The 19,546-nt window shown below is 44.9% G+C and overlaps 1 protein-coding gene across 1 annotated transcript in view; it reads left to right on the top strand.

The window, feature by feature from the left end:
- LOC143961393 (protein mono-ADP-ribosyltransferase TIPARP-like) overlaps window positions 1–16,150 on the top strand; it is a 31,434-nt gene extending 15,284 nt beyond the window's left edge. Inside the window, 2 exon segments of the mRNA XM_077470661.1 lie at window positions 12,447–12,701; window positions 14,948–16,150. Coding sequence (XP_077326787.1) covers window positions 12,447–12,701; window positions 14,948–15,398 — 706 coding nt within the window. The 3' untranslated portion in view covers window positions 15,399–16,150.
- Window positions 16,151–19,546: the final 3,396 nt, after the last annotated feature.

The raw sequence follows: 19,546 nt of genomic DNA, 5'->3' as shown, positions 1-19,546 counted from the left end.
CACCCCCCCTCCAGGGTGGCGTATACTTATCAATAATCAAAAACTCTGTTCCTGTAGGATCACTGTTGTGACACTGCTTATAGTGTCTAGGGACAGTGTGTTTTGAATCTTTACTTTTGATAAGAGATATATGTTCGCCTACCCTGATTGCAAATGTCCTGATTGTCCTTCCTACATATTGCTTGCCACATGGGCAGGTGATTAAATATACCACATACTTGGTATCACAGGTGCAAAAGGGCTTAATACTGTGTGTCTTATTAGTGGTTGTAGAAGTAAATTCAGTGGCCTTACGTCTCCCCAAGGTATTGTATCTACATACACTGCACTTTTTACAAGGGTAGAAACCCGTCATGTTGTGGAAAAAGGATGGATGATTAGGTGGATCTAGGATATTGGGGGCTATACTATTCTGTAGGGATGGAACTCCCCTGAAAAGTATCTTGGCTTGTTCGGGTAGCTTGGGGCCCAACACAGAATCACTTTTTAGTATACTCCAATGTTTGTTTATAATAGACTTGATCTGTCTATGCTGTGATGAAAACGTTGTTAACATAGACCATCTATAAGTATCATCAGGTACATTTTGTGTTTTCTCAGCAATGAGGTCCTCTCTATTGATTTCCGCAGCTTTACATATTTCCCTATCCAAAATTGCTCTATCATACCCCTTATCTTCAAATTTCTGCCTAAGGTTTTTAGCTTGTATTCTGAATGTCTCTAGATCTGTACAGTTCCTCCGAAGACGTAGAAACTGGCTTTGTGGAACGGAATTAAGCCACGCTCTGTGGTGGCAGCTATCTAGGGGAATGAAGCTGTTCCGATCTGTTTCCTTGAAATGTGTTTTGAACACAAATTTATTGTTTACTATTTCAATTTCTAGATCCAAAAAGTTGATCTTAGAGGTACTCATCTCTAATGATAATAAAATACCCCTATCATTGTGGTTCAAAATATCAAAAAATTCTCTTAGCGATTCAGGTGTGCCATTCCATAGGAGGAGGATGTCGTCTATGTATCTTGCCCATAAAGCCAACGAAGGGTTATGGTGGGCATAGACGACATCCTCCTCCCACTTTGCCATAAATAAATTGGCAAGACTGGGGGCAAATTTGGCCCCCATTGCTACACCTCTCTGCTGTGAGTAGTAATTCCCATTAAACCAAAAATAATTATGCTCGGTTGCAAACTCGAGCAGTTCAATAAGGTAGTCACGTTGAAATGACGCTAGAGAATCTTCTTGATCCAAAAAATAGCGGACAGCTTCTATACCCCTTCTATGTGGAATGCAAGTATATAAAGAAGCCACATCTGCTGTGGCGATAATGCATTCATCCTGGGGAGTTATATTTGCCAATTTCCTAATTGTCGCTCCTGTATCCTTAAGATACGAAGGAGTTTTTTTCAATAAAGGTTGCAGGTCAAAATCTATATATCGACCTATACGTGAGGTGATAGAATTGATACCACTCACTATAGGCCTGCCGGGGGGGTTAATCGCATCTTTATGAATCTTTGGCAGATAATATATAGTGGGAATTCTTGGAGCAATAGGGATCAAAAACGATTTTTCTTTCTTATTCAAAATTTTCGAGTCATATCCCTTCTCGACAAGGCTCTTAAGTTGTCTTTTGTAAAGACTTGTGGGATTGTTAGGGAGTAATTTATATGTCCCCGGTTCTTCTAGTATCCTGCACATTTCAGCCTTATACTGTTCTTTGTCCAGAATAACAATCCCACCCCCTTTGTCAGCAGGGCGCACGACTACCTCCTTTTGTTCACACAAAGAATTAAAACCGGCCTGTGAGAGGGTGGACCTATTCACATGTTTAATAGGAAGTTTCTCCAGGTCACCGAGTACAAGGTCCTTAAAATTTTTTACCGCCGGAGCTATAGGTACAGGGGGTACAAATAAAGACGGGTTAGATAATCCTGAATGTACAGTGCCAAACGTGGCTACTGTATACCCTGTTCTAAATGGATTGGTTGTCAGATATCTTTGAACATTAATTTTCCTAATAAATTTGTGTACATCTATGAAGGTGTTAAATTTATTAAGACGTTTGGGGGGTGCATATTTTAATCCCTTATCCAATACAGATAACTCTGCTTGAGAAAAAGTTTTTTTACTTAGATTGAAAACACCCTTTCCTATCAAACTCGCCTTCTTTTTCCTCCGTTGTAGTCGTTTCCCCCCTCTGCACCCTCTCTTAGATCCTGGCCTCTTTTTTTGGTATATGGATCCTCGCAAAAATCCTGATTTCTAAAATTACTATTGGGTGGATTGTATGTGGATGGTGTATAGGCATTGTTTCTAATTTCATTGTCTCTCTGATCTCTTAGTGGAGAAAACCTGTTATATGTAGAAATTGGAGCTACATTATGATTTTGAGACCCCACATAATACGAATTCGGGGGGGCACGTCTAGGTGACGGAGAGTAATATGATGTCTCATTGTAATCTCTAAGATGGTAATCGTCGCGGTTGAAGGGACGTCCTCGATTGGACCCCCTTCCACCTCTTTTCCCCCGATGATTACCTCTCCCCCTCTGTGGCCTATTGGGAGTATGGGGATTAAAATGTTGTACTGTGTACTGAGAGGGTGGTAAGCCCTCATCATACGTTTGCAAGTAGGAGACATTTGTAAGTTGGATGTTTGAAAGTAGGGGCCTGCCCTATATGCTCTGCAGAAATGGGGGCCTAAGGTGTTGGTGTTGCAACAACACTGTAAGCCCTCAAAGTGACTCTTGGTGGGTGCTGGAGCGCCCTGCTGTGAACGATTATATCAAGAATTGTAATTACATGCCATTGTTGAACAGTGGTAGAAAAATTGGGCCTTTGGTGGTTGCGGTGTTGGTGCCACAACACTATAAGTCCTCACAGTTACTCTCGGTGGGGGCGCAGGAACGGGCCCTGCTGTGAAATATTATACCAAGAATTGTAATTATATGCCCCTGTGAAATAGGGTCAGAAAAATTGGGCTTTAGGCGCTGGTGCCACGACACTGCAACCTCTCCCATATACTCTAGTTGGAGTGCAGGAATAAGCCCTGCTGCAAAGCATTGCATCAAAAATTGTATTACATGCCCCTGATAAACAAGGGCTGAACAATTGGGCCTTAGGCACTGGTGCTGGTGCCATAAAACTGCAACCTCTCCCATATACTCTAGTTGGAGTGCAGGAATGAGCCCTGCTGCATAGCATTGCATCAAAAATTTTAATTACATGCCCTTGTTAAACAGGGGCTGAAAAATTGGACTGGTGGCATCACCCAGAACCAAAAGTGTTCTTCCAAGATATCAGCAGGATCATTGAGGAGGAAGAGGATAACAAAAAATAACAGGACAGTCATTTAACATCAGCATAGGCAGTCTTGAAGGGATGTGACATTTCAAAAAAAATTATTCGGTTACATCAGCTTCAGGTGCTTGGTAGCTGGTGGTGATCCAAGACTGATTCATCTTTATGAAGGTCAGTCGATCAACCGAGGCGGTGGACAGACGCACCAGCAGCACTGAAGGTGCGTTCCCATAGAATGCTGGATGCAGGACAGGCTGGTAGCTCGATTGCATACTGTGCAAGCTCTGGTCAGTGATCCATCCTCAAGACCCAGTAAGCCAGAGGATTTTCGGTGGGAAAGGTGTCCAAGTCTGACCTTGTCCCTAGGTATTCCTGCACCATGTAAATCAGACGCTGGCGATGGTTGCTGGAACCAATCATACCTTGGGGCTGTGGAGTAAAAAATTGTCTGAACGCATCGGTCAGACGGCCACCTTCTCCATCGCTCCTTCTCTGACTGACCGAAGTCTCAGCAAAATGTTGTCCAGGACAAGGAGTTTGTAACCTCCCAGTCTCTGGGAAAACATTGCACAGACCTTTCTGCAAGGCCTCCCGGAGATGTCTCATCATCTGCTCCCTCTGCGGTGGCAAGATAAGGTCCGCAACCTTACCCTTGTACCGTGGATCAAGGAGAGTGGCCAGCCAGTAATGGTCCCTCTCCTTGATCCGAAGAATATGAGGATCCTTCCGCAGGCTTTGCAGGATCAGGGAGGCCATGCAGCGTAGGTTAGCTGAGGCATTCGGTCCGGAGTCCTCTGGGTCACTAAGGACAACATGATCCGCAGCCACCTCCTCCCAGCCACGTACAAGTCCACATGTTTCTTGGGACTGTAAATCATCCCTAAAAGACTGCTGCTGCTGATGATGAGTGCCAGGCTCCACCTCCATGCTGACACAAGCCTCCTCCTCCTCTTCCTGTGTGATTGGTGGGACAGAAGGAACACTGTCTGGATAAAGGGGGCCTTGAGAGGCAAGGAAGTCCTCCTCTTCCTGCCTCTGTTCTGCCTCAGGTGCCCTGTCCATTATTTCATGCAGTGTATGCTCCAAGAGGTGGACAAGAGGTACAGTGTCACTGATGCATGCACTGTCACTGCTCACCATCCTCGTGGCCTCCTCAAATGGTGACAATACAGTGCATGCATCCCTGATCATGCCCCACTGGCGTGGTGAAAAAAAAAACAAGCTCCCTTGACCCTGCCCTGGTGCTATAGTCGCACAAGAAAACATTGATGGCCCTCTGCTGCATGTGCAGCCGCTGCAGCATGGCCAACGTAGAGTTCCACCTGGTGGGCATGTCACATATAAGGCTCCACCTCCATGCTGACGCAAGCCTCCTCCTCCTCCTCCTCCTCGTCCTCTTCCTGTGTGATGGGTGGGACAGCAGGAACACTGTCTGGATAAAGGGGACCTTGAGAGGCAAGGAAGTCCTCCTCTTCCTGCCTCTGGTGCCCTGTCCATTATTCCACGCAGCGTATACTCCAACAGGTGGACAAGAGGTACAGTGTCACTGATGCATGCACTGTCACTGCTCACCATCCTCGTGGCCTCCTCAAATGGTGACAATACAGTGCATGCATCCCTGATCATGCCCCACTGGCGTGGGGAAAAAACTGAGCTCCCCTGACCTTGTCCTGGTGATGTAGTCGCACAGGTACTCATTGATGGCCCTCTGCTGCATGTGCAGCCGCTGCAGCATGGCTAACGTTGAGTTCCACCTGGTGGGCATGTCACATATAAGGCGGTTCTTGGGCAGGTTCAACTCCTTTTGGAGCTCAGCCAGCCGAGCACAAAAATCAAATGATCGGCAGAAATGCACAGACTTTTCTGGCCTGCCTCAGGACATCCTGTAAGCCCGGGTACCTGCCCAAGAACTGCTGCAACACCAGGTTAAGGACGTGAACAACACAGGGCACATGAGTCAGTTGTCCCTGTCGGAGGGCGGAGAGGAGGTTGGTGCCATTGTCGCAAACCACCATTCCTGGCTTAGGCTGGCATGGGGTCAACCACCTCTTGGCCTGCCCCTGCAGAGCTGACAAAATATCTGCCCCAGTGTGGCTCCTGTCCCCCAAACAAACTAGCGCAAGCACGGCATGTCATCTTTTTGCCTGCATACTTGCATAGCCCCTTGAACGCCTACGAAGCACCTCTGGTTCCGAGGACAGAGCACTGGAAAAGGCCATGGAGGTAGAAGAAGGGGAGGGGGTGGAGGAGAGAGGTGTGTCATAACCAGCAGTAGCACTTTGGAGGCGTGGTGGCGGAACAACCTCCAACACTACTGCACCTTGTCCTGCATCCTTCCCAGCTGCGAGAAGAGTGACCCAATGAGCCGTGAAAGGTAGGTAAGTTCCCTGTCCATGCCTGCTGGACCATGAGTCAGCAGTAATATGCACCTTAGCGCTGACTGACCTGTCCGGCGAAGCAAAGACATTGCCTTCCACATGCCGGTAGAGAGCCAGAATCGCCTTCCGTGAGATAAAGGAATTTGGGGACCTGCCACTGAGGAACCGCACATTGCACAAACTCACGGAAGGGGGCCGAGTCTACCAACTGAAAAGGCAGCAGTTGAAGTGCTAGCCATTTAGCCAAGCTAGCATTCAACCGCTGGGCATGTGGATTGCTGGCAGTGAACTTCTTTCAATGGTCCAGCAGCTTGGGCAGGGAAATTTGCCTGCTACAATCGGACGTGGGTGTACTGCTAGCAGAGTGCCCACAAGTACTTGGCTGTGACACACCTAATTCTACACCTTCATTCCTCTCAGTGCAGGTTTCAGAGAGGACTGAAGTTCTAGTGGGGTGGAGATCCCAGCTGATGAGGAGCAAGGAGAGGTCCGCTCTGTTCTTTGGTGTGGGTCTTTAAAGGTACGCTTGCCAACGAGCTGCATGGCAGGTCAACATATGTCTGGTCAAGCATGTGGTGTCCAAGCGGCTGATATTTTGGCCACATGAGATACGCTTGAGACATATGTTGCAAATAGCAATGTGCGATCTGATGCACTGGTCTCAAAAAAGGCCCACACCAAAGAACTTTTGGAATAACAAGCAGAGGCAGCGCCCTGCACAGGCAGAGCTCTGTGGTGTGATTCAGTCGGTGTGCTGCCCCTAGGCTGGCCCCCGGAGGGCATCCTGCCTAGTTGGAGATGTGCCTCCTCCTCCTCTCTCCTATCAGGCACCCATGTGGAGTCAGTGACCTCATCATCCGCTCCCTCTTCATCACTGGAGAAAACCTGGCAGTATGATGCAGCTGGTGGAACATGACTTCCAGACTGCTGTCCTTCTTGAGCATCCCCTCTCTCTGCACTCACGCTACTGCTTTCCTCTAGCTGGGTATCATCATCAGAGCCTTCAAAATGCTGGGCATCCTATCCTCCTGGAGCATGAACCCAACACTGTGCTCAAACAGTTTGGGGGACTCCTCAGGAGGACATGGTGGGTCTAGGGAAGGAGTGACTGATGACATTGAGACGAGGGAAGAGGACGCGTTGGCAGCTGCTTTGCTAGTACCCTGAGCCTGGGTGAGAGAGGATGAGGAGGGCTTGGTCATCCACTCTACCAAGTCTTCAGCATGATGCGGCTCAACATGTCCAGCTGCCGAAAATAAGGACAAGCGTGTCCCATGGCCACGTGCTGATGACGATGCACCGCGTCCACGACCAGCACTGTTTTCTCTAGACACAGAGCCCGCTTGCCCTCTTTTATTGGCTCATGACTGTCTGCCTCTCCTTGTTGGCCTTCCAGACATAGTAATGGCCTTCAGGGAGATAGGAAAACCAGCAATTGGGTAGTGTATATTGTGCTGGAGGCACACAACACCCACTGTAAAGGCTGCAGATGCCTGTATTAGAGAACACCAGCAAAAAAGGGTAGATACAGGTGTATACTGTGCTGGAGGCACACAACACCCACTAACTCCTGAAGATGCCTGTATTAGAGAACACCAGCAATAAAGGGTAGCTACAGGTGTATACTGTGCTGGAGGCACACAACACCCACTTTAACTCCTGCAGATGCCTGTATTAGAGAACACCAGCAATAAAGGGTAGATACAGGTGTATACTTTGCTTTGCTGGAGGCACACAACACCCACTAACTCCTGCAGATGCCTGTATTAGAGAACACAAGCAATAAAGGTTAGATGCAGGTGTATACTGTGCTGTGCTGGAGGCACACAACACCCACTAACTCCTGCAGATGCCTATATTAGAGAACACCAGCAATAAAGGGTAGCTACAGGTGTATACTGTGCTAGAGGCACACAACACCCACTTTAACTCCTGCAGATGCCTGTATTAGAGAACACCAGCAATAAAGGGTAGATACAGGTGTATACTGTGCTGTGCTGGAGGCACACAACACCCACTAACTCCTGCAGAAGCCTGTATTAGAGAACACCAGCAATAAAGGGTAGATACAGGTGTATACTGTGCTGTGCTGGAGGCACAGAACACCCACTAACTCCTGCAGATGCCTGTATTAGAGAACACCAGCAATAAAGGGTAGATACAGGTGTACACTGTGTTGTGCTAGAGGCACACAACACCCACTAACTCCCGCAGATGCCTGCATTAGAGAACCCCAGCAATAAAGGGTAGATACAGGTGTATACTGTGCCAGAGGCACACAACACCCACTTTAACTCCTGCAGATGCCTGTATTAGAGAACACCAGAAATAAAGGGTAGATACAGGTGTATACTGTGCTGTGCTGGAGGCACACAACACCCACTAACTCCTGCAGATGCCTGTATTAGCGAACACCAGAAATAAATGGTAGATACAGGTGTACACTGTGTTGTGCTAGAGGCACACAACACCCACTAACTCCCGCAGATGCCTGCATTAGAGAACCCCAGCAATAAAGGGTAGATACAGGTGTATACTGTGCCAGAGGCACACAACACCCACTTTAACTCCTGCAGATGCCTGTAATAGAGAACACCAGCAATAAAGGGTAGATACAGGTGTATACTGTGCTGTGCTGGAGGTACACAACACCCACTAACTCCTGCAGATGCCTGTATTAGCGAACACCAGAAATAAAGGGTAGATACAGGTGTATGCTGTGCTGGAGGCGCACAACACCCACTTAAACTCCTGCAGATGCCTGTATTAGAGAACACCAGCAAAAAAAGGGTACATACAGGTGTATACTGTGCTGTGCTGGAGGCACACAACACCCACTAACTCCTGCAGATGCTTGTATTAGAGAACACAAGCAATAAAGGGTAGATACAGGTGTATACTGTGCTGTGCTGAAGGCACACAACACCCACTAACTCCTGCAGATGCCTGTATTAGAGAACACCAGCAATAAAGGGTAGATACAGGTGTACACTGTGCTGTGCTGGAGGCACACAACACACACTAACTCTTGCAGATGCCTGTATTAGAGAACACCAGCAATAAATGGTAGCTACAGGTGTATACTGTGCTGGAGGAACACAACGCCCACTTTAACACCTGCAGATGCCTGTATTAGAGAACACCAGCAATAAAGGGTAGATACAGGTGTATCTCCTCCTAGCATAAAACTTCTACCCTTAACATGTCCCCTCCTAGGACATATCTTCTCCCCCACTTCAAATCCCCCCTCCTAGCACAAATCTTCTTTCTCCCATCATCCTTTCCTTTTCCTACAACAATACATACCCCCTGTTGCCCCTAAAATCTCCCTCCCAGCACAATCCCCCCAATCTCCTTGTGGCACCTCCCCTCCTTATATGATACTACAGTGCCCAGGGCAGCCACCCCTCCTGCCCCCCCCATCTCGGCCCTGAGAAAAAGTACTGTATGTAGGCATAGGATAGGACACATCCCTTGCCACGGCCCCTTAAAGGGGAATAATACAAATAAAAATTCTTAGTTATACCCACAAATGTATTTTTTTTACCACTGCTATTCCTTTATACTGGGTTTTACAAATGCAACAATTTAGAAATTAAATGAAAGGTTTAGCACTGGGAAACCCTTTTTGAAAGATAAAAAGTGCATTTTATATACTTTCATATACAACTATATAGATCAGACCAAAATGAGGGTCAAATGAAGAGGAAAGAGGGACTTTGTTCCAAACCAGGGACAGTCCCTCGAAATCAGGGACAGTTGGGAGCTATGTGTGATATCATAACATCACGCTGGCCCCCGAAGGTCATAGAGACTGCCGGGCACCATCTGGTCCTCAGTCTTTTCTATGGTAAACGGCCCCTGCCAGCTGATTCATTTTCCGGCTCACCGATTGCACAGTCGAGATGGTAGAAGCACTGGAGGGTGGTGGTAGGGGGGAGTCCCCTCCCGCCGCCTGTAAAAACAAGCACCCGGCTAAACAGCTACTATGATTGTTTTTACCGTGTAGGGAATCGCCGGCAGAAAAAAGAAGATATCTGTATGATGCCTACAGCTGCACCCATCATACCGATATCTCCACTCAAATTACCAAACATCATATGATGGCCTTGGGTGGGAAGTTGTCAATGCGTGTTAAAGTTGAAGCAAGTGTAAATGAGCCCTTAGGGTGAAAACACACATCAAAACAATTTTTTCCTTGATAGTGTCTCCTTTTGTAACATACAAACTTCACAATGTACAGTGAAACCTTGGTTAATGAGTAATGCGGTTAACAAGCATTTTGAAAGACGAGCAACTTTTTTTTTTTAATTCTGACTCAGTTTGCGAGTGTTGTTTTGCAAAACGAGCAGAATTTAAGCTAATGTGGTGTGCAGTTATGCATTTGGCCAGAGGTGCGGGGACGGTTCGGAGCCGTTCGGAAATGCTCCATTCCCGAGTGTTTCCGAGCCTTTCCGAGGGTTTCCGAGTTCAGCCGAGCTGTCCCCGAGTATTTCCGAGGCTCTCTGATTCCCCCCCCACCTCTGGCCACATGTGGTATTGCATGCAATAGAAGTCAATGCGGAACGTTTCCATTGACTTCTATGGGGAAACTTGCTTTGATATGTGAGTGCTTTGGATTACAAGCATTCTCCTGGAATGGATTATGCTCGTAATCCAAGGTTCCACTATATGTAAACGCTAAAAAAAGAGCTTCCCTTATTGGCTTCCTTTTGGTCTGTTAAATATACCACTGAAAGCATTTTGTTATGTTTGTTTAATAAATGCAAAAAAATACCTGTTGATCCTGCCCGACATCTTGTCAGCTAATAACCTCCTGTACTGACCGTTATTGGCTACAATGTACTCAGTGCTAGGACAAGGTCATCTAGAGCCCAGGGAGAACATGTGAAACTGCCACCCCCCTCAAGATGTATGGGCATTATACCTCCTCCAAGGACAAATCCGCCCCCATGCTGAAATCCCCCCTCTCAGCGAAAATCCCCCCCCCCCATCCCCGCTTCCAGCTTAAATCTTCTCTCTCCTCAAATCCCCCAGCACAAATTTCACCCCCCCTCCAAAAAAAAATCACTCCTTCTAGCACAAACTCCAAATCCCCCCAGCACAAATTTCCCCCCATCCTCCTTCCTAGCACAAATCCTCCCCCACCCCCCAGCACAAATTTCCCCCATCCTCCTTCCTAGCCTCTACCACATCTCCTCTTCGAGCACAACACCCCCCCCCCCCCAAGTGATAGAAAAGGTAGTTGGGGGGATGAGCTGATGGAGAAAATGAAAGTACAGTTGTTAGGTGAAGGCAGAATAGGCTGAATAGAGGGGTTTTGAGGGATCGTCTAATAGTAAACAGAGTAGGAAATAGTCTGACAGACTGGGGTAGGGAGTTCCATAGGATAGGAGAGGCTCTGGAGAAGTCTTGGAGGCGGGCATGGCAGGTGGTGATAAGGGGAACTAGAGAGCAGAAGGTCTTGGGAGAAACAAAAAGAACAAGTAGGTTGATATTTTGAGACACGGTTAGTGTTGTAGCTGGGGGCCGAGTTGTGGATGGCTTAGTAAGTTGTTGTTAGTGTTAAACACATTTTCAGGGATTTCTAAAATATAAAATATAATATATAAAATATAAACCTGAACCCAGCGCACCTATGGGTTCAGCTGAACTTGCAAACTCTAAACAATTAGCACCATAAGGTGCTCTCTCCTCTTTAGTGCTTAGCAGATGTTATAAATACAAAGACAATACTATACAATGTGGTTGACCCTACGAATCAAACACTAACAGCGCTCCATTACACAATCCGAGTGGTTACTCAGATCTCTAAAAGAGCTTACAACTAAAAAAACTCTTGTTATACCAATATACATCACATGCCAAACATGATTATCATATTTCAATTAAAAAGAGTCCTTCTAGCGGAAAGTAATATAAATAGAGCAACGTCTTTCCCCGTGAGATTATATTTCAGAAGTGGTAGATGACTGTCCTACGCCATCACCGTTTCCACCAGCGTGCGTTCCCTCATAGATGGCCACTTACCAGAACACCTCTGCAAATGGACCTGTATATACTGGGTCTTTCAGCATAATCTCCTCATTACTCGTGAGCATGTAGAAATACAAGGGGACTAGTATAGTGTTATTATTCACTATGTGTTGGCCTATCACATAAAATCCCAATAAGGCTGGGTTCACACTGCAGCGATGCGGGAACGCCACGAATCCGCGGCGGGTTCCCGCATCGCATACCTCCCGGCGGCAGATCACACTGCCCTATGCGAACTGCTGGGAGTGTCAGTGAAACGTTAATGACACCCCCAGATCAGTTCACATATCGCAGTGCGATCTGCAAACTCGGACAGGAATCGGATTGCATGGTGTGAACACCCACGCGATCCGATTCTGCTGCGAACCAAAAAAAGGGTCCTGTGCGAGTTTGGGGGCGGGTGCGATGCGAATTCAGCCATACTATCTGTATGGCTGAACTTGCATCGCACAGAGATCGCATGTGATTTGCAGTGCGGTGCGAATCACATCCAGTTCTCGTAGCCGCAGCAGTGTGAACCCAGCCTAAAATACATTTACGTTTTTGGTGGTAATATGACAAAATGTGGAAAATATCAAGGGTATGAATACTTTTTTTAAGGCACTGTATATTGCTCATAAAAAGATCATTCAGGTTGGTTTATTTTTTTGGTCCTACAATATGACCAGCTGAACGAAGAAGAAAACAGGTATTTCCATGTCTCAGCACGTTTTTTTATTGTTCTTTTATAGAAACTTATCTCATTCTCTCTGGCCTCGAAATCCGCTGGAAATGTTTAGAAGCCATCCTGATGAAGCTAATGATTACCCCAAGACCTGGATCATTACCAATCGAAACATTATCTACGAAAAGAGCCTTGTAACCTACACAGATAGTGAGTACGCATACATCTACACCTACTTCCACAAGACAATGGCAGAATCCAAGTACATCATCCTGGAGGTCTTCCGAATACAGAACTACTTCCAGTGGATAAAATACTCACAGTATGTCCGTCTTATCATTTCTTATCAGTCTGTGAAGATGCTTGGTCACTATACAAGGAGAACTATTATGCCCTGTGCACATGGTCGGACATTCCGATGACAAAATCCGTCTGATTTTTTCCTACGGATTTTGGCCCAAACTGATCGTTCAGAACAAGGTGACGTAAACCAAGTATGTTGAGACTATAAACAGGCCAGTAGCCAATAGCTTTCGTCTCGTAATTTATTCTGAGCATGCGTGGCCCTTTGTCCGTCGGAATTGTCTACACACGATCGGAATTTAAACGATTGGATTTTGTTGTCAGACAATTTTAGATCCAGCTCTTAAACTTTGTGTGTCAGAAATTCCGACAGAAAAAGTCAGATGGAGCCCACACACGATCGGATTTTCCGACAACACGATCCGATCGCACAACGAATAGAATAGTGCTGCGCTATATGGGAAAATAGGGTGTGGGAGTGGGTAAAGGAGGTATTGGACTATTTAACAAGAGGCAATAGTGCACATAAATCACATAAATAGAATTGACTGCAGTGTTTCATGAAATAAATATGAATAAAAGAGGTCACGGTCTGTGTGAAAGAACCTCTTATAGATAATGTATAGGTACGTGATTTTGCCTGTAGGAGCTGCCGCCCCACAGTACATATGCATGGGGTGGTCGGCAAGCAGTTTTTTTCTTATTTTTTTCTTAAATTGTTCCTTTGTTTAACCCCTTATTAACACTTAATTTACTTGAATTAGCCGAATTAACTCCTTATTCTCCTTCTCCATTTAATTATTATTTTGCTGCTGATTTATTTTTTGTTCACTTCTATTTCATAAACTATTAATAATTAATAATAATGTATTTTTTTGTTTGCTTTGTTAATATTTTTTAACCTTTAAAGTGGCTGTAAACCCTATTTTTAATCTTTATGCTACAGGTAAACCTATAATAAGGCTTACCTGTAGCTAACCAGGATATCTCCTACACCTGCACGGTTTAGGAGATGTCCCCTACATGTGCCGATGACATCGGCACATGCGCACTAGAGCAAAGTTACACAATGGCACCTATGTGCCGCTGCATCAGTCTGCGTGCCGTTACCTGTGTCTCCCACACGCATGTGCAGGAGTGACATCATTGTGGCTCCGGCGCTGTGATTAGCCAGAAGTAACTCCGGGGTGACATGTCAGCAGCGGGAGGGGGAGACGAGGACAGCTTCGGGGGCTTCAATCTGAGGTAAGTAATACATAATGAGCTAATATGCTATGCATACTAGCTCATTATGTTTTTGTTGTCTTTACTTACTTCCTTTTTAACATATATTTACATGTTTCACATGTAAAAAGTGCAAAATTAACAAAAAATTAAATTTATTTAAATTGCAAATAAGTTTTCAACGCTTTTCTCCATTGTTGACAGCTGAAGTGTAAACAAAAAAGTGTCGGTAGGTATCGGTAATTGGTATTATTTAACCACTTCAGCCCCGGAAAGATTTGCCCCCTTAATGGCCAGGCCATTTTTTGCAGTTCAGCACTGCGTCGCTTTAACTGACAATTGCGCATTCGTGCAGCGCTGTACCCAAACAAAACTGATGTACTTTTTTTTCCCCCACATATAGAGCTTTCTTTTGGTGGTATTTGATCACCTCTGCGGTTTTTATTTTTTGCGCTATAAACAAGCAAATACTTTTTCTTTCCTTTTTGCTATAATACACATCTAAAAAAAACAAATAAAAAAACAAATGTATTCATCAGTTTATGCCGATATTAATTCTTCTACATATTTATGGTAAAAAAAAATTGCAATAGGTGTATATTGCGGCGATTTTCACAGGAGTGCCGGCCTGCTGCCGTATAACGAACGCTATACGGCGGCTGGTTGGCAAGCGGCTAATCATGTTAGGGAGTCTTCAATCTAGACCTTTCAGATGAGACAGTGAGTACAAATTGATAACAAGAAAAAGGTTCTTTTTATTCCATACACTGCAGTGGAGAAAATAGTACACAAAACACAGTTAACTCAGCTAATGAAGTGAGCAAAAGTGAAAGTGCTTCTCTATCGGCAGGAAGACAAAGATAGCAATTTAAAACCTTACCACCAGAAACAACACTAACATAGAAATGTCTGCCGTAATTAAAATCCACAGCATCTACCAAAAACTGAAATGTAGTTTTTGGGCAGTTTCGTTAGAGAATACATTGTTTGTAAAATTCATTAATACAAACAGTCATATGTTTATCTTTTTAAATTTTACAGGAAGAAAAAATTCATGCAAAGCATGCTTAGAGAAACCAAAGACGATTGCTTGGAGCGCTACCTGTTCCACGGCACAAAATCAAACCACATAGAGGCCATTTTTAATCAGAACTTCGATCCACGTGTGTCAGGCAAGAACGGAACCCTTTACGGTAAAGGGAGCTACTTTGCCAAGGATGCCAGTTACTCTCACACTTATGCTCCCGCCTCCCCCGAAGGTCACCACTTTATGTTTCTTGCCAAGGTATTGGTGGGGCGTACAACATTGGGTAATAACTCTTACACCCGACCACCACCGTTAGATGAAGAGTGTGCTTCAAGCCTTCTCTATGACTCTTGCGTGAACAAAGCTAAAGACCCAACAATATTCATTATTTTTGACAATGACCAGTTCTACCCATATTTTATCATTAAATACCAGAAGTTGCATGATGTAATCCTTCTGGATTAAAGAAGACCTTAACACGAATACTTCTTTTCTGTAGACTCATAGTGAATTACAGGACTCGGCTTGTCAACTTTTATGGAAGAGCTGTGAAAATGTGTACAGTTTGAGGTCTTATCCAGGACAGACTGGTTCTTACCTTTCATGGATGAGCTGTAGTATGAATAAAACCTAAAGTATTGTCTGAAAATAGTTCCTAGTGAAAATCACCAGCACTATACGTAACTCATTATTTTTGACAATGACCAGGGGGTACTAATATTTAATTGTCTTATATCTAAAAGTGCAAAACGTGTTTTTAGAATTATAAAGGCCTCAATGTAATTACTTATTTTCTTTCCATTTACACACTGCGGTTTACGGAGGTGGTTCTCAACTTCAGTCCTCAAGCACCCCCAAGTTTTGGGAACTTCCCTTAGATAAAATAGCTCTTATCAATACCATGTCATTGATATTGATTTAAAGCAGCTGTGCAAAGTAAAGAAATACCTGAAAACATGGCCCGTTGGGGGTACTTGAGAACTGAGGTTGCAAACCACTGGTTTATGGGACTTAGCTCCTCAACCTTTATGAAAGAGCTATGGAAATGTTTAAAGTTTGAGGCTTTATCTGAGACAAACTGGTTATTAGAGAAGGTATGGCCTTGATGCTCATTGAACTGAATAGGCAGTCCGGGAGATATCCCCCAATGTTTTTTTTTTCTCAGCACAGTTTATTCTAGAGATGAGTTTAGACTTCAAAATAGCAAGAGGAAAAAATGTGCCAATGGGACTTTTTAGAGTTGCGCCTAGGAAAAAAAAAAGTTAATACCACTTTCCATAAAATTCTAAATATTCAAATATTCAAGTTAAAAATTGACACAATGAACATAACATATGTCATGATATTAAACATTTTTACTTTGGGCTGCTGACACACTATTCTGATGTCACTTCTCAATTGTTACTTGTACTACAGGCTCTTACACAGCCCTTTACCTACTTCAGTCCTGTCTTCTTGGGTCCCCCTTTGCGCCCGGACTGGCTGGCCCACCCTATCTTCAACACCCAAACTGAGCGTGTCCTTGGGTGCCCCTCTATGCCTCTGCCCTATCTGGGAACAATCCTATGGATCTTGTTTCCCCCTTGATTCCTATGTTGGTGTATATACTGGATTTGACTATCTCCTGAAGAAGTGAACATTGCTTTACGAAATGTGTTGAAATATAGTCCAACCCGCTTATATCTGAAATGCTGCTTATATTTTAAAATATACATCCAAGTTTATATGTACATTTTTCACCACTTGCTTACTGGGCGCTTAAAGCTCCCTCCTGTCCAGACCAATTTTCAGCTTTCAGCGCTGATGCATTTTAAATGACAATTACGCGATCATGCTAAACTGTACCCAAATTAAAATTTTTATAACTTTTTTCCCACAAATAGAGCTTTCTTTTGGTGCGGTATTTGATCACCTATGCGGTTTTTCTTTTTTGTTAAAAAATTTAAATCATTGAATTTAAAAAAATAAAATATATATATATATATATATATATATATATATATATATATATATATTTTATATTTTGTTATAAAATTTTCCTCCTTCATTAATGTATGCTGATGAGACGGCACTGATGGGCACCGATAGGTGGCAGTGATGGGCACTGATGGGTGGCAGTGATGGGCACTGATCGATTACACTGATAGTCAGGACTGGTGGGCATTGATAGGTGGAACTTGTGGGCACTGATAGGTGGGACTCATGGGAATTGATAGGTGGCACTGGTGGGCACTGTGGGCACTGGCAGGTGGCAATGGCAGGTGGCACTGGCAGGGGGTAGTGATGGACACATCATATGCTGGTGATCTGCTTTTTTTTTCTCCTCACTGAGTTCCGCCAACTTCTCTGCACTTTCGGAGTCTTAGTTTAGGAGTTTGGACTTCACACAGGTCTTTTATGAAAGTTAAAGAGCTGATTATCACCGAACAAAGCTCCTTTCCCTCTTTGAGTTATTGGAAAAGCTAAAGAAAGATAATTACATTTTTCAGAAATCTTCAGATCTTTCAGAAATCTTCAGAAATTTTTTTCAGTTTCAGAAAATAAAAACAGTTTAAAAGAGATGAAAAGTTCAAAGGGAATTTTGGTGCTTAAGCTGAAGCATCAAAATTCACTCATCACTACTGCTGAGGTGACACTGCTGTTTTCATTGTGATGCCTTGCGGCATCCTGTGTCACCTCTTCATCTTCGGTAGCAGCTAGCCATTTTCTATTTGTTGTTCGATGGGCTAGGTGACAAAGAAAATTGGTTATCTGCCTGAAGTTCTGCTTGAGGGCTAAATTCTGGTGGGTGGTGGCTCTTTCTTTTTTTTTTCTATTAGTTCTTGGTAGATCTACTTTACATTTTTAGTTCTTTTGTGAAGTAAGTAGAGGGTTTACAACTTGACCTTTGTCATGCTGATTCCCCCCCACTTCATTTTGGCATTATAGAGCTTGCTAAACTTCTAAAACCGACTTCTTGGATTGTTCAACGTTGGTGGCCATATGAGAGGTCAACCCCGTTCCATCCCAAGCCGTTGCTGCATATTTCTGTCTGCCTCCAAAGGCATTGTCCTTCAATTATGGCAGCTCCACAACAAACGTTTTCAAAGGAACTCATAGGTTTTGGGGGAAGGGATGGGGCACAAGGGACATTAATATAATTTAACCGCCTGAGCCTTTTTCTCTCTGTAATCTACCAAGCATTTTTTATTTGGGAGACATTTTGGTTCTGAATAATACAATGGGTCCAGGATTGTTTAGTGGGACGTCAATGGGGGCTGAATCAATTCTGGCCATTTTCAAGTGCCAAAAGGGATATGTGCCAATGCAATAAAAAAAAACATTCCGTTCAACAGGATGAAGGGGTTTTAATAATGTTTCAAGTGAAACATTAACCACTTGCCGCCCGCCCTATAGGGAATTGACGGTGGCAAAGTGGTTTCATAATCCTGATCGGACGTCATATGACGTGATCAGGATTATGAGCCGCTGCGCACCCCCGGGGGCGCGCATCGCGGCGATCGTTGTTGCAGGGTGTCAGTCTGACACCCGTCAACTACGATCTCGGTAAAGAGTCTCCAACGGAGACTCTTTACCACGTGATCAGCCGTGTCCAATCACGGCTGATCACAGTGTAAATGGGAAGAGCCGGTGATCGGCTTTTCCTCACTCGCGTCTGTCAGACGCGAGTAGAGGAGAGCCGATCGGCTGCTCCTCTGACAGGGGGGGGTCTGTGCTGATCGATTATCAGCACAGACCCCCGAGGATGCCCACACTGGACCACCAGGGATGACACCAGACCACCAGGGAAAAGGTAATCCTCCCTAGACCACCAGGGATGCCAGTCAGCACAATGGATGCCAATCAGTGCCCATAATGGATGCCAATCAGTGCCCACAATGGGCATCACTGATTGGCATGCATTATTGTTTGGCATTAATTGGCATCCATTAGTACAGTATAACACCAATGCCGCCTATGAGTGCCCACCTGTGCCGCCTATGAGTGCCCATCTGTGCCGCCTATCAGTGCCCACCCATGCCCATCTGTGCCACCTATCCATGCCCATCTGTGCTGCCTATCCATGCCCATCTGTGCCGCCTATCCATGCCCATCTGTGCCGCCCATCCATGCCAATCCGTGCCGCCCATCCATGCCAACCCGTGCCAGCTATCAGTGCCAATTTGTGCCACCTATCAGTGTCCATCCGTGTCGCCCATCCGTGTCGTCCATCCGTGTCGCCCATCAGTGCCGCCTATCAGTGCCGCCTATCAGTGCCACATATCATTGTCCATCAATGCCACCTCATCAGTGCCACTTCATTGGTGCCACATCATTGGTGCCCATCAGTGCCGCCTTATCAGTGCCCATCAGTGTAGCCCCATTAGTGCCCATCAGTGAAGGAGAAAACGTACTTATTTACAAAGATTTGAAACTGAAACAAAAAAAAACATTTTTTTTTTCAAAATTTTTGGTATTTTTTTAAGGGCTAAAGTCGAGGTGACACTTGATAATGGCCAAAAGGCCGAGAAGCGATAATGCTGAAATGGAAAAAGAAGTTAGTAGGGTGGATCTCAGTCTCGTTCCATGTGGGAACTAAGCCTATAACCCAATAGCAGTAAGTAGATGAAGCC

The sequence above is a fragment of the Lithobates pipiens genome, unplaced genomic scaffold, assembly GCF_037356315.1.
Source record: "Lithobates pipiens isolate NorthernLeopardFrog02 unplaced genomic scaffold, aLitPip1_a1.2 Scaffold_8, whole genome shotgun sequence".
Taxonomy (NCBI): Eukaryota; Metazoa; Chordata; class Amphibia; order Anura; family Ranidae; genus Lithobates; species Lithobates pipiens.
The sequence above is the reverse complement of the archived record's forward strand: the minus strand, read 5'-3'. Positions and strand labels throughout refer to the sequence as shown.